The 12,100-nt window shown below is 36.8% G+C and overlaps 2 protein-coding genes across 2 annotated transcripts in view; one reads left to right on the top strand and one right to left on the bottom strand.

Annotated features, from left to right (window-relative positions):
* Positions 1-12,100, top strand: part of LOC131975753 (trypsin-3) — a 641,927-nt gene that overhangs the window by 568,922 nt on the left and 60,905 nt on the right. The window lies entirely within an intron of this gene.
* Positions 2,281-10,717, bottom strand: wu:fe05a04 (oocyte zinc finger protein XlCOF28). Its single transcript, XM_059338470.1, has 4 exons — positions 10,359-10,717; positions 9,842-10,235; positions 5,265-6,229; positions 2,281-3,561 (listed from the first exon to the last, which is right to left on the bottom strand). The coding sequence occupies exons 2-4, from the start codon at positions 10,224-10,226 to the stop codon at positions 2,728-2,730; spliced, it is 2,184 nt and encodes a 727-aa protein (XP_059194453.1). The 5' UTR covers positions 10,227-10,235; positions 10,359-10,717; the 3' UTR covers positions 2,281-2,727.

A 12,100-nucleotide genomic window follows, 5' to 3' on the forward strand; every position in this document is an offset into this window, starting at 1 on the left:
AAATACTTACCTGACTACATGGATGTAAAGTCATTTTTCTGAGCTTTCCTGTTTAAGAAGAGACACAAAGCTTTCTTTTTGGATTAAGAACAAAAAATGAATGATGTAAACGGGAAATTAACTTAAGGACAACTGTTTATTTGCCTTTAGAAAAACAATAAAAGATACCTGCAGACTGTAAAGATTCAGCAAATGTAAATCACAAAGTGACATAATGTCATATTGTTGATCAGTACCAATATTTTCATTCATTAAATATTCAATAGAGTACTAAAGGTCAAGTGTTTCCACACAATTAAAAAGAACACTCCTTTTCAAGTTTTCAGCTGAATATTAACAAATCCAGTGTTTTCATTTAGCTTAATCAACCTTATTTCCACACACAAAAACGAGTACATAAAGGCAGAAACCAGGAATATGTTTTAATGCTGCGAGAAATCCTGCATATTATTGCATAGGTTTCTTAACTGTTACAGGACCCCTTCAGCCACAAGCTTCACCCAAAATAAAATAAAATAAAATAAAACAAAGAGCATCATTAGCAAGAGCTTGGAATGTTTTGTTTAAAATACAGAAAGTCTCTTTTTCTACGCCAAAACTTACAGTCAACTGCAAGTAGTACACTCGATTAGTTGAAGGGTTCCAAAAAATGTATATATTCAACAGTGGAAAATGTAGAAAAAGTTATTTTTTATAATTAAAGGGTAGTATGGTAGATATAGAGAAATATATACAATTTTAAAGAGAATACTGTTCCCACTGTCTCACAAATAACACATCCATATTTGGTTACCGTGGCTACAGGTACAGCAGTAGGCAGTGGTGGAAAGTAACTAAGTCCATTTACTCAAGTACTGTACTTAAGTACAATTTTGTGGTACTTGTACTTTACTTGAGTATTTCCATTTTATGTAACTTTATACTTCTACTTTACTACATTTTGAGCCAAATATTGTTCTTTTTACTCCACATCATTTAGCTGACAGCTTTAATTACTTTTCAGGTTGAGATTTAACATAAAAATACATTTAAAGTGATTAAACTTGTTTTGTTTTTTTAATTAAACCTCAAAACAGTAAATTAAGTAGTTAAAATGAGCCCTATATTGATCAAATGAAATGCTGCTTACATAAATGCATCATTATATCAATCCAATAATAAACAGTATTTGGAATATGTTTGGACAATCTGAGTGGGTCCATTCTGCATAATGAGTACTTTTACTTTTGATACTTTAAGTACATTTTGAGTCTGATACTTTTGTACTTTTACTGAAGTAAGTTTTGAATGCAGGACTTTTACTTATAGTGGAGTAATTTCACCCTGTGGTATTAGTACTTTTACTTAAGTAAATGATCTAAATACTTCTTCCACCACTGGCAGTAGCCGCATCCTTTGAAGGGTTTAGACACAATAGGGAATGTGAACATTTTATTATCTCATTTTTGCCAGTTTAGAGAGAGAGAGAGAGAGATCAGTGGTGGTCGAGCGAGCCAGAAAGTAAATGAAGTGAGGGAGCAGCACTGGCCAAAACAAAGCTGAGAGTCTGATGAATAAAATGTTATTTTCTTTCACAGACGTTACATACAAAAGCAAAAATAAACACACCAACACCTCTGAACAAGCCCTGCAGGATGCTGCCTTGTGCGTTGGTATCAGATGCTGACGGAAGTGACGAAGCTGCAGGATTTGACAACCTGGAATTGAAAATGAGCTGCTGTGTTCTGGGCTAAAAGGGTAAAAGAGAAGAAACAGGTAGAGAGCAGGTCCTAAGTGATGACAGAGGGATTATTTTTAAATACACTACCAGTCAAAAGTTTTAGAACACCCCAATTTTTCCAGTTTTTTATTGAAATTCAAGCAGTTCAAGTCAAATGAACAGCTTGAAAGGGTACAAAGGTAAGTGGTGAACTGCCAGAGGTAAATAAAAAAAGGTAAGCTTAACCAAAACTGAAAAATAATGTACATTTCAGAATTATACAAGTAGGCCTTTTTCAGGGAACAAGAAATGGGTTAACAACTTAACTCTATGGAGTCTTGGGCTATTTTGTCCATTTTTTGAATTCTTTTCATGTCTTTGTAAGTCATTTTGTGTCTTTTTTTAGTCATTTTGTGTCTTTTTTTGGTCATTTTGTGTCTTTTGGTGTCTTTTTTGTCATTTTGTGGGGTTTTTTTGATCATTTTGTGTCTTTTGGTGTCTTTTTTGTCATTTTGTGGGGTTTTTTTGGTCCTTTTTTGTGTCTTTTTTTAATATATTTATTTAGTCATTTTGTGTCTTCTTCTGTGTTGTTTTATCATTTTGTCTCCTCATTTGTTTCTTTTTTAGTCATTTTGTGTCTTTTTTGGTCATTTTGTCTGGTCATTTGTTTCTTTTTTTAGTCATTTTGGGTCTTTTTGTGGGTTTTTTGGGTCATTTTGTGTCTTTTTATGTATTTCTTTAGTCATTTTGTGTCTTTTGGTCTTTTTTTTGTCATTTTGTGTCTTTTTTTGGTCATTTTGTGTCTTTTTTAGTCCTTTAGTCCAACATAAAATGTGATTTTGAATCTTTTTTTTTACTTTCAAAACACTATCATGCTCAATAAAGAATTTTAAATGTTGCAAATGTGCATTAATTTCAGAGTACACTGAGACATTAAACTGCATCATTTTCAATTAAATTCTGGAAAAGTTGGTGTGTTCTAAAACTTTTGACCAGTAGTGTACTATCTGCATAGTACACCTTTAACTTTAATTCTCTACATCAGCAGGCTGTGGAACATCAACCTCCATCTTAATTTCTCTCTCTGGCAGCTGGCGAGATCTGTTTAATAACGGATCAATATCAGGAGGCTGAGGCTCTCTCTTAATGTCTGTTAGAAGTCCAGAGGATCTCGTATTAATACTACAACTGGAGAGATCTATGGGATCTGTTATGGATCTATTTGTCTCTTCTGGATCTGCTTTAAGAAGTGCTTTGCTGCTGTCGTTTTTAAATTCTGGTCTCTCTGTGCTATTAGCCTCTTCTGAGATTTCAAACTCTCCAGGCTCACTTTTAATACGAAGAATATTACAGTTAGACGAGTTACACTTCTTAGATAAATCCAGAGGCACTTCCAGCTCTGGATCATGTTTGATCCCAGTCACCAGGTTCAGAGGGGCGTCTAAGGGGGCATTCCCTCCCAGGTGTTCCTTTAAAACTGGAGGAAAAGTCTCTTGAGGCTGGACTTGCATAGTAGAAGCTGAGAGTGTTGGAGAGACGGCAGATGGGAGCGGCAGGCCGTTGCTTTGAGTTGCACAGACAGGAAGAAACACGACCAGTTTAACACCTGGAGGCGGCCGTTTGTCGAGCGTCAGTTTCCATAATCCGTCTGATGGAGCGGAGCCAGCAGGAACGCCTCCTGCTGCTGCTGGTTCTGGACCAGGAGGATCAGTCACTGGTTCAGCAGGCTGGTTTAAGGAAACCGCAGGCTCAGCCGCTTTGTTTGTTGCCTCTGATGATGAGTCTGGTTTTGCATTTACCTTTTTTGGCTCAGACGAGGAGGAGGAGGAGCTCTTTGAGGCTTGGCGTTTCTTGGAGTTGCTCTAAAATGAGAAACACAACAAACATCCCAGGTGCTCAATAAATGATAAAAAACACAGGCTGTAGAGACCTAAAGGTTCCTTAAGGTTGGTCTTAAATAACAGATACACTTCCAACATCATGACACAGAGTTTACCAACATGAACTGGCTGGTTTTACCCTCTGAACTGGTGGTTTAAGGAACCTGCAACTGTGATATCTGTACAGCACTTTGGTCAACCCCGGTTGTTTTAAATGTGCTCTATAAATAAAGTTTGACTTGACTTGACTTGACTTCATCTTTCAAAGGGAAACTTTCTCTGCTCTCCTGCAGCGTGTTCATGTTTGAGACGAGTCCATGCAAGCAGGATTGTCGACATTACAACTTGTTTGGTGGCATGTTGCTGTTCAATGTGCAATGTTTTCCGAAAACCCGCTCAACATGCACAATTAAGCATGACCGTTCTCAAGAAATTCAAATATATCATTTTCATATTCTAGCCAAAACTTAATTTTCATATAAATTTAAATAATCAAGATTTGACTGACTGACTGGTTTTTGCTGACTTCCGGATGTTTGACTTGTCACCTCGGTGCCGTGATGCACTGGTGACACTGTTGGTGGGGTGACAGCACCAACAGAGCCACACCCATCACCTGACTGCTGACTCAACAGATCACCAAGTCTAATAGTCTGTCTAACACATTTATAGAACTGTTAATTTTTACGCACTGCCCTTATAATATATAAACTACCGGTCAAAAGTTTTAGAACACCACAATTTTTCCATTTCTTTATTGAAATTCAAGCAGTTCAAGTCAAATGAACAGCTTGAAAGGGTCCAAAGGTAAGTGGTGAACTGCCAGAGGTAAATAAAAAAAGGTAAGCTTAACCAAAACTGAAAAATAATGTACATTTCATAATTATACAAAAAGGCCTTTTTCAGGGAACAAGAAGTGGGTTAAAAACTTAAAGCAGTTCTGCAGCAACGGAGGTTGATCAAGCCTTGAAAGTTGCTAAGTTGCTACCAATTCCTACAGGTGTCCCAACTTTTCTTGATCACTTACAACCTACAAGTTGCTCCACATTTAAAGGGAACTTCTGCAACAGAGTTGGGAAGAACTTTCTGAAGAATATTTGATTTCCATTGAGTGTGTTCAGCTGTTCTATCTGTTAAAGTGGATACTTCCGTGAGTCAACAGTTTAGAATACATTTTCCTTTCTAAACTGATTCTATGATTTCTTTTTTAACTTCAATTGTTTATATTGTTTATAAATTCTGGAAAAGTTGGAGCGTTCAAAAACTTTTGACCAGTAGTGTATATACAGTAAAGGCCAAAAGTTTGGACACACACCTTCAAATTCAATGTGTTTCCTTTATTTTCATGACTATTGACATTGTAGATTCATCAAAACTATTAATGAACACATGTGGAATTATGTACTTAACAAAAAAGTGTGAAATAACTGAAAACATGTCTTATATTCTAGTAAGCAAAGGGTGGTTACTTTGAGGAATCTAAAATACAAGACATGTTTTCAGTTATTTCACACTTTTTTTGTTAAGAACATAATTCCATATGTGTTCATTCATAGTTTTGATGCCTTCAGTGAGAATCTACAATGTAAATAGTCATGAAAATAAAGAAAACGCATTGAATGAGAAGGTGTGTGTCCAAACTTTTTTCGCCTGTACTGTACATCAGCATAACGGCACACACTCACCACAGGCGGTTTGGGTGTCTGTCCGCAGGTCTTGCGGTGGCTGTCGTAGTTCTGCTGGTGGGGGAAGCCCAGTCCACAGCTCTGACACAGGCAGGGAGACTTTCCAGCATGGCCGCCCATGTGGGACATTAACAGCAAGGCTGAGCGGAAACCTTTCCCACATTCTGCACATTTCAGCACCCTCTGGTGAGCCCCGGCGTGTTTCTTCAGCTCTTCGGTCGTGTCGAATCTCTGCCCGCACTCCAAACATCTGATCTCGTCCCCTTTAGGCTCCTGGTTGCCCCAGCAACCGGTGTCCTTTTTGTGCTGCTGGAAGTCCTGCTCGCTGAGGAACTCTCTGAGACACGCCACGCAGTGGATGCGTTCAGGTTCACACTTGTGCAGGCGGTAGAGCTTGGCCAGGCGGAAGTGGCAGCGGCATCGTACGCAGGTGTAAGGCAACAAACCCAGATGGGAGAAGCTGTGTTTCAGGAGACCGTTCTTATTAATAAAGGTCTTTGAGCAGTCCGTGCATTTAAAAATCCGACGGCACGTCTTCTTCCGATGGCGGGTGAGAGATTTCTGAGAGGAGAAGCTGCGGCCGCATACCTCACACACGACATCTCGTTTACATTTGTGCAACTGAACGTGATATTCACACTCCTTCAGGGAGGCGAACACACGTTTGCACAGGTCACACTCGTAGAATTCGTTCTCAAAATGAGTCCTTGAAAGGTGAATTGTTAAATCTTCCTGTGACGCAAACGTTCTCAGACATATCCGGCATGTGGGCCGGTCCACTTGGCTCTGAGCGTGGGTACGCAGGTGGACGCGGTAGTTGTAAATCTGGCAGAATCGCTTTCCACATTCGGCGCAGCAGTACGGCCGTGCTCCGGTGTGCAGGTTCATGTGGTCCTGCAGCTTGAACTTAGACGGCAGCTGGAGATCACAGACGCTGCAGGGGTAGTCGCCTGAAAGACTCGACTCTGTGGGAAAGGAAGGAATTAAAAGAAAATTAAAGTTGGGCTATATATACAATGGAAAAGTTATCCTACTCCCTCAGAATCCAGACTGACAAATTTTCTAGAATATGGTCTAAATGGACTGGGTATGTTGATCATATAGGCTTAAGATCAGATTTTTTTTTCAGAGTATTTTTTGTTTTTGTCTTGTTGTAATTATCTATGTGTATGCATGTCCCTTTTTCTTTATTTATTTTCTTTCAGAGAATTAAAGTGAAACTCCCTCTTATGTTCGAACTGTTCATAATGTTAATACATAAAAATTTTAAAAAATTGGGCCTGGGAAGAAAACTGATGTTGATGTATATCTATGGAGACAGAATGAAAATCCTGATGGTTATCTTTTCTATGATTTAGTTTTGTTTTCCTTTCTTTGCTTTTCCTATGTATCAGGAACCTGTACATATAAGAGAAATTATGTTTTGTTTTTTTAAGAAGGGAAAATATCCTATGTTGTATGTAACCTGTTGGCCTCAATAAAGATAAAATAAAAAATTAAAAAATTAAAGTTGGGCTGAAGATGCACATTCAGCAAGCAGGAGAAAAACTGATTTAATATGGACTGACTGACATACAAGAGTACATTTGATACCACCTTATATCTGTGTTAAACGGCCTTATTTATTATTATTATTATTACTATTATTATATATTATATATCATATTATTTTATTTATAATTATTTTATTTATTTCATTGTATTTTATATTGTTACTATTTATTATTACATATTATATTATATATTATATACTGTACTATTATTACAATTATATACCGTCTAGTCACTATAGCATTGTTGCATCATATCATCAGTATAATTATAATTACCATCATCTTGCCAACCTACCAACTGATCTGCTTTTTTTTAACTTCTTAAGTGTCCTTGTTCTATTCTGTGTTTTTTTCTATTGTTGTTTTTCTTTATGCTACCTCAGTATTTTATTCTATTCTATTCTATTCTATTCTATTTTATTCTACTTTTACTCTTCCTGTAAGTCGCTTTGGATAAAATCGTCTGCTAAATGACTAAATGTAAATGTAAAATGTATTGTATTTTATTGTATTTTATTGTACTTGAATACCGGACTGCTGTGACAACCGAATTTCCCTTCTGGGATGAATAAAGTAATCTATCTATCTATCTATCTATCTATCTAAAGGTAATTGGCTGAACCACTTTCAAAGCAGATGTAAAATACCCTTTAAACACACAGCAGTACACCAGTATTATTGTACCAATCAATATAATATACTGTCATTTAATAAATGCAAAAATGTCAGCAAAGAAAGAAGCCTGTGACTGTCACTTTATTGGAGAAATACCAGTCGTTGCTCCCCCAAACTTTTATCTCTATCCAACCTGGACAAACCACATCAATGATCTTTAGTCACTGATGTAACATAAACTAGCTTGTAAGTGTTTAATTGTAGCCTATTTTGCCTATCAATGTTTTAGCTAGCAATATAACTTTTATTACAGTATGATTTGGTTACTCATCAAGTAACTGAGCTACACTGTAAAAAAAAGATATATATTTTCAATATTTAAATGCTTGTATTATATCTTTAAGAGGAGGTGGCTACCTATTGCAAGATATTTCTCTAGCTGAACTGTGCTGTACTGTCCTGATTGTCCATTATTCTTTCATTTATTTATTTAATTTTACTGTATTTATTATTATTCAGCTTGCTGTAACCCAGTATGTCTTCTGTCTTTGTTTAGTTTTTTCGCACTGCCATGTGTACTCTGTGCTGTTGTCAAGGAATGTTTTGTACCATGTTTTTTCTTGTTGAATAAAAATAAAGTTACAAAAAAAAATTGCTTGTATTTTAGCTTGATAAGAGCATTTTGTAACCTTTTAGCCCTTGGTTGCATATTGTGTCACCAAAGGTTTTTCCCCTCTGGTGGGCGTGGTTTTCAGACTCTGTCTCTATAATAGAATAATAATACATTTCAATAAAATTCAGCTAAATATGTGGTTGGAATGTAACTGCAAAATTGCAACTTTTTAACTTTCTCCTAACCCATTGAAGCCTGGATAGCGGATACCTCGTTTTGTAGTATTTGTATAAGCTCTCAAATACTTGAATTTCTTGAATAGAATTTCATTTCTATCTGCTACAGAGGCTGAAAAATCTATTATTTAGTAGAAGCGTTGACACTTCTGTTGAATTTCCAGAAAAACTTCAGGTTTTAGGGGCTTATTTTAAAATCGCCCAGAGGTTTTACAGGCGTTTTAGGCCTCAATGGGTTAATGTTAGGTATAAAAGGGTCCATGTTGTCACAGATTTGTATGGAGACATCAACACTAACCACTGCTGGACCAGCCTGACTGCATGCTTTGCATGTGCAATGCTTGGCAACCTTCCTGCAAAATGTCCTTGAAAAATGCTGTTGATCCGTAAAAGAATTGGGGTTTTCTGGCATTAAGTAATTATTGCATTTTTTTGTCCTTGCTGTGGCTTTCTTGTATGAAACATTAAGGCATTAAGTAACCATTTTTTAAAAGCAATAAGCCACTTATGACTGTGGTATACAAGGATTTTAGAACAGCAGAGGTGATAAATGCCTCTCCTCTGATCTAAAATCAGATTAGACTACGGCCTGATAAAGCTAGGCACGGTAGTTTTAACAAACATTACTTCAACAGCAGCAAACAACACATTTGCTGGGGACTATTTTCAGCAGTGGATTAATACACATTTGGTGCTCTAGAGCTATTCTCAACCTTGGGGTCGGGACCCCAATTGGGGTCGCGAGATGATTCCTGGGGGTGTCCAAGTCATTTTGGAAGTCAGCTCTGTCTCCACTGTGTTAAAGTGTTCATGTGTTTTAGTCTTTTTGGTCATTTAATGTCTTTTTGGTAATTTTGTGTTTTGTTTATTTGGTAATTTTGTGTCTTTTTTGATTATTTTGTGGTCAATTTGTGTCTTTTTTGGTCATTTTCCCCCCTTTTTTTGTCATTTTGTGTCTTTTTTTGGTAAATTTGTGTCTTTTTGTGGTCATTTTTTGTCATTTTGTGTCATTTTGATTCTTTTTTGGGTAATTTTGTGTCTTTTCTGACAAATCCCAAAGTAGCAACTTGTTACTTTCCAAGGAGTCTCTGGCTTGAAGCTGACTGTTACACACTCAGGAGGTCAGAATGGACCTTTAAACTGATAGCAAAACACTTAGATTAAAAGTAACAATAAAATATAAATATATATATATATAAATGCACAGACAGAGAGATGTTTTAGTTGTTGTCTGCTTCATTATTTGTCCAAATATCAACTGAGTTTGTATGATCTGAACTGTGAGATTGTGTTCAGTGAGCAGGGGTCACAGACAACATTGTACTAATAAAAACATGGCACCCAGAGCCACAACTTGGTTTCTTTGAGTGTTTTTAGTAATTAATGAACTGAAGCAGAAGTCTATGGCAAAGAGAAACTACAATAGGCTTCGGCTTAATGACAATACTTATTACTAAGATTAATTTAATGTTGGTTTGGTGTTTTTGTGAGACTTGTTGACAATAAGGAAATATTTCAAAGTATGTCAAATGAGTGTTTATGAGAGTAAAAGTGTCATACCATTGTTTATCCCATCCTCCCCCTCATCGTCGTCATCTTCCTCATCGATCTCTTCTTCCTCAAACGTCTCTGAAACCTCACTGTCATCTGAGTCATCCTCCACATCCTGCTGCATCTCTGCTGAATCACCATCCTCTCTGCTGCTGTCCTGTCCAGCAGACACTGTGGGGACACTCCCTCTGCCTTTCACAGCTTCTTCCTCTTGGAGACTTTGTGCACCATGTTGTTGTTGTTGTTGTTGTTGTTCAGTATCTGAGGTTTGTTTTGCACCAGCTTCTTTCCCCTCCACTGGCTGCTGGCCTCGACCTGAGCTCTCCTGCGGCTGCAGGAGGTCTGAATATCCCAACTCTGTCAGCTGGATGTCAATGGTGTATTCAATGGACATGGCTGCGGGCTGAAACAGAGATATCCAGGTGTTTAATGAGCATTAACACACACAGAGAGTTGTGGGTTAAAGTTTAAATGTTTGCTAATTAGTGCATTTAATATAAAGGTAACATTGTCTTATCCCTCTTACCTGTGGAGCGACTACATCTGTGGTTATTCCTCTGTTTCTTCTTTCTTATCTTCTATCGAGCTTACCCAACACATTTCCCATTTATGACGCACCTTCGTCCACTAATGGGCAACTCGCTCGCGCTCACCTGGGAGGAGGAACTGGTGATGGCACAGCGTGGACTATTATACCACACAACAAGACAAGAGTCCCTCGGTGTTGGATTCAGCTCCAAGAGGAAAGGAAAAGGGAATTGTGTACGAAGAGAAAATAGAAAATAGTCGCCAGCATGTGATAAATAGAGCCACAACAAATTAGCCGATTAGCTGTCCACAAACTCCCATAACCCGTTCATAAAGGAGATCTAAAAAAATGAGGAAAACAAATGAAGCACCACAAAGAGTGGACTCGTGAGGGCGCTCGAGCACACCTAGTGTCCTGGAGCGTTATTACACGACATAATAATAATATAATAATATTTTATACAGTCTATGGACATAACATGAGCTGCAAAGGTGGAAGAAGAAGTATTTAACCCATAAGAACCTATGATAAGAACCCAGACCATTTATCCTTAACCCTTTATCAGGTGAAGAACTGTATTTGGTAACTTCAGGTAATATTTTGAGAAAAAAGGTGCAAATTTACTAGATTAAAGTGGGAAATTTACAAGAAAAAAGTCGCAGATTTAAGAGATTTAAAGTGGCAAATCTGCGCGAAAAAAGTTGCAGATTTACGAGAAAAAAGTGGGAAAAAACAACTTTTTTTCTCCCAGATTCATCACTTTAAATCTCATAAATTTACATTACATGTCATTCTGCAGACGCTTTTGTTCAAAGCAACTTACAATATTTTTTCTCGTAGATTTGCCACTTAAATCTCGTAAACTTATTAACTAGAATTTACTAGATTAAAGTGGCAAATCTACAAGAAAAAAAGTTGCAGATTTACAAGAAAAAAGTGGGAAAAAAGCAACTTTTTTCTCCCAGATTCACCAATTTAACCCTTAATAGGACACTCATTGAAATACTTGCAAATTCCAAATTTTAACCCTGGAGAATATTGGAGGATATTACATACAGCCAGAATGTGTAAAAAAAAAAAAAAAAAAAAACATGCGAAAAAAATATTTTGAGAAAAAAGTTTACAAGATTAAAGTGGCAAATCTATGAGAAAAAAGTGTGCAGATTTATGAGATTTAAAGTGGTGAATCTGGGAGAAAAAAGTTGCTTTTTCCCCCACTTTTTTCTTGTAAATCTGCAACTTTTTTTGCGCAGATTTGCCACTTTAAATCTCTTAAATCTGCAACTTTTTTTCTTGTAGATTTGACACTTTAATCTAGTAAATTTGCAACATTTTTCTCAAAATATTACCTGAAGTTACCAAATATAGTTCTTTGCCTGATAAAGGGTTAATCAATATATTTCAAACATATCACAATGACAATGAAATCATTGTAGTATATTTAATGTTACAAGTGGTATATTTTATTGTTACTTTTAATCTTTAAGTCTTTTGCTTTAAGTTTAAAGGTCCATTCTGACCTTCTGGGTGTGTAACAGTCAGCTTCAAGCCAGAGACTCCTTGTAAGGTTTAATAACTTGCTGTAGGGCTTTGGGATTTGTCAGATATTAGAAGCATTTGGGAGCATAATATAAACAGAGTGAGTTGTATCCTTTTAAGGTTAACCCTTTATCAGGCGAAGAACCATATTTGGTAACTTCAGCGGATATCCAAAATAGGGTCCCCGTGTCTCTCTGTGA

Source organism: Centropristis striata, chromosome 8 (genome assembly GCF_030273125.1).
Source record: "Centropristis striata isolate RG_2023a ecotype Rhode Island chromosome 8, C.striata_1.0, whole genome shotgun sequence".
NCBI lineage: Eukaryota > Metazoa > Chordata > Actinopteri > Perciformes > Serranidae > Centropristis > Centropristis striata.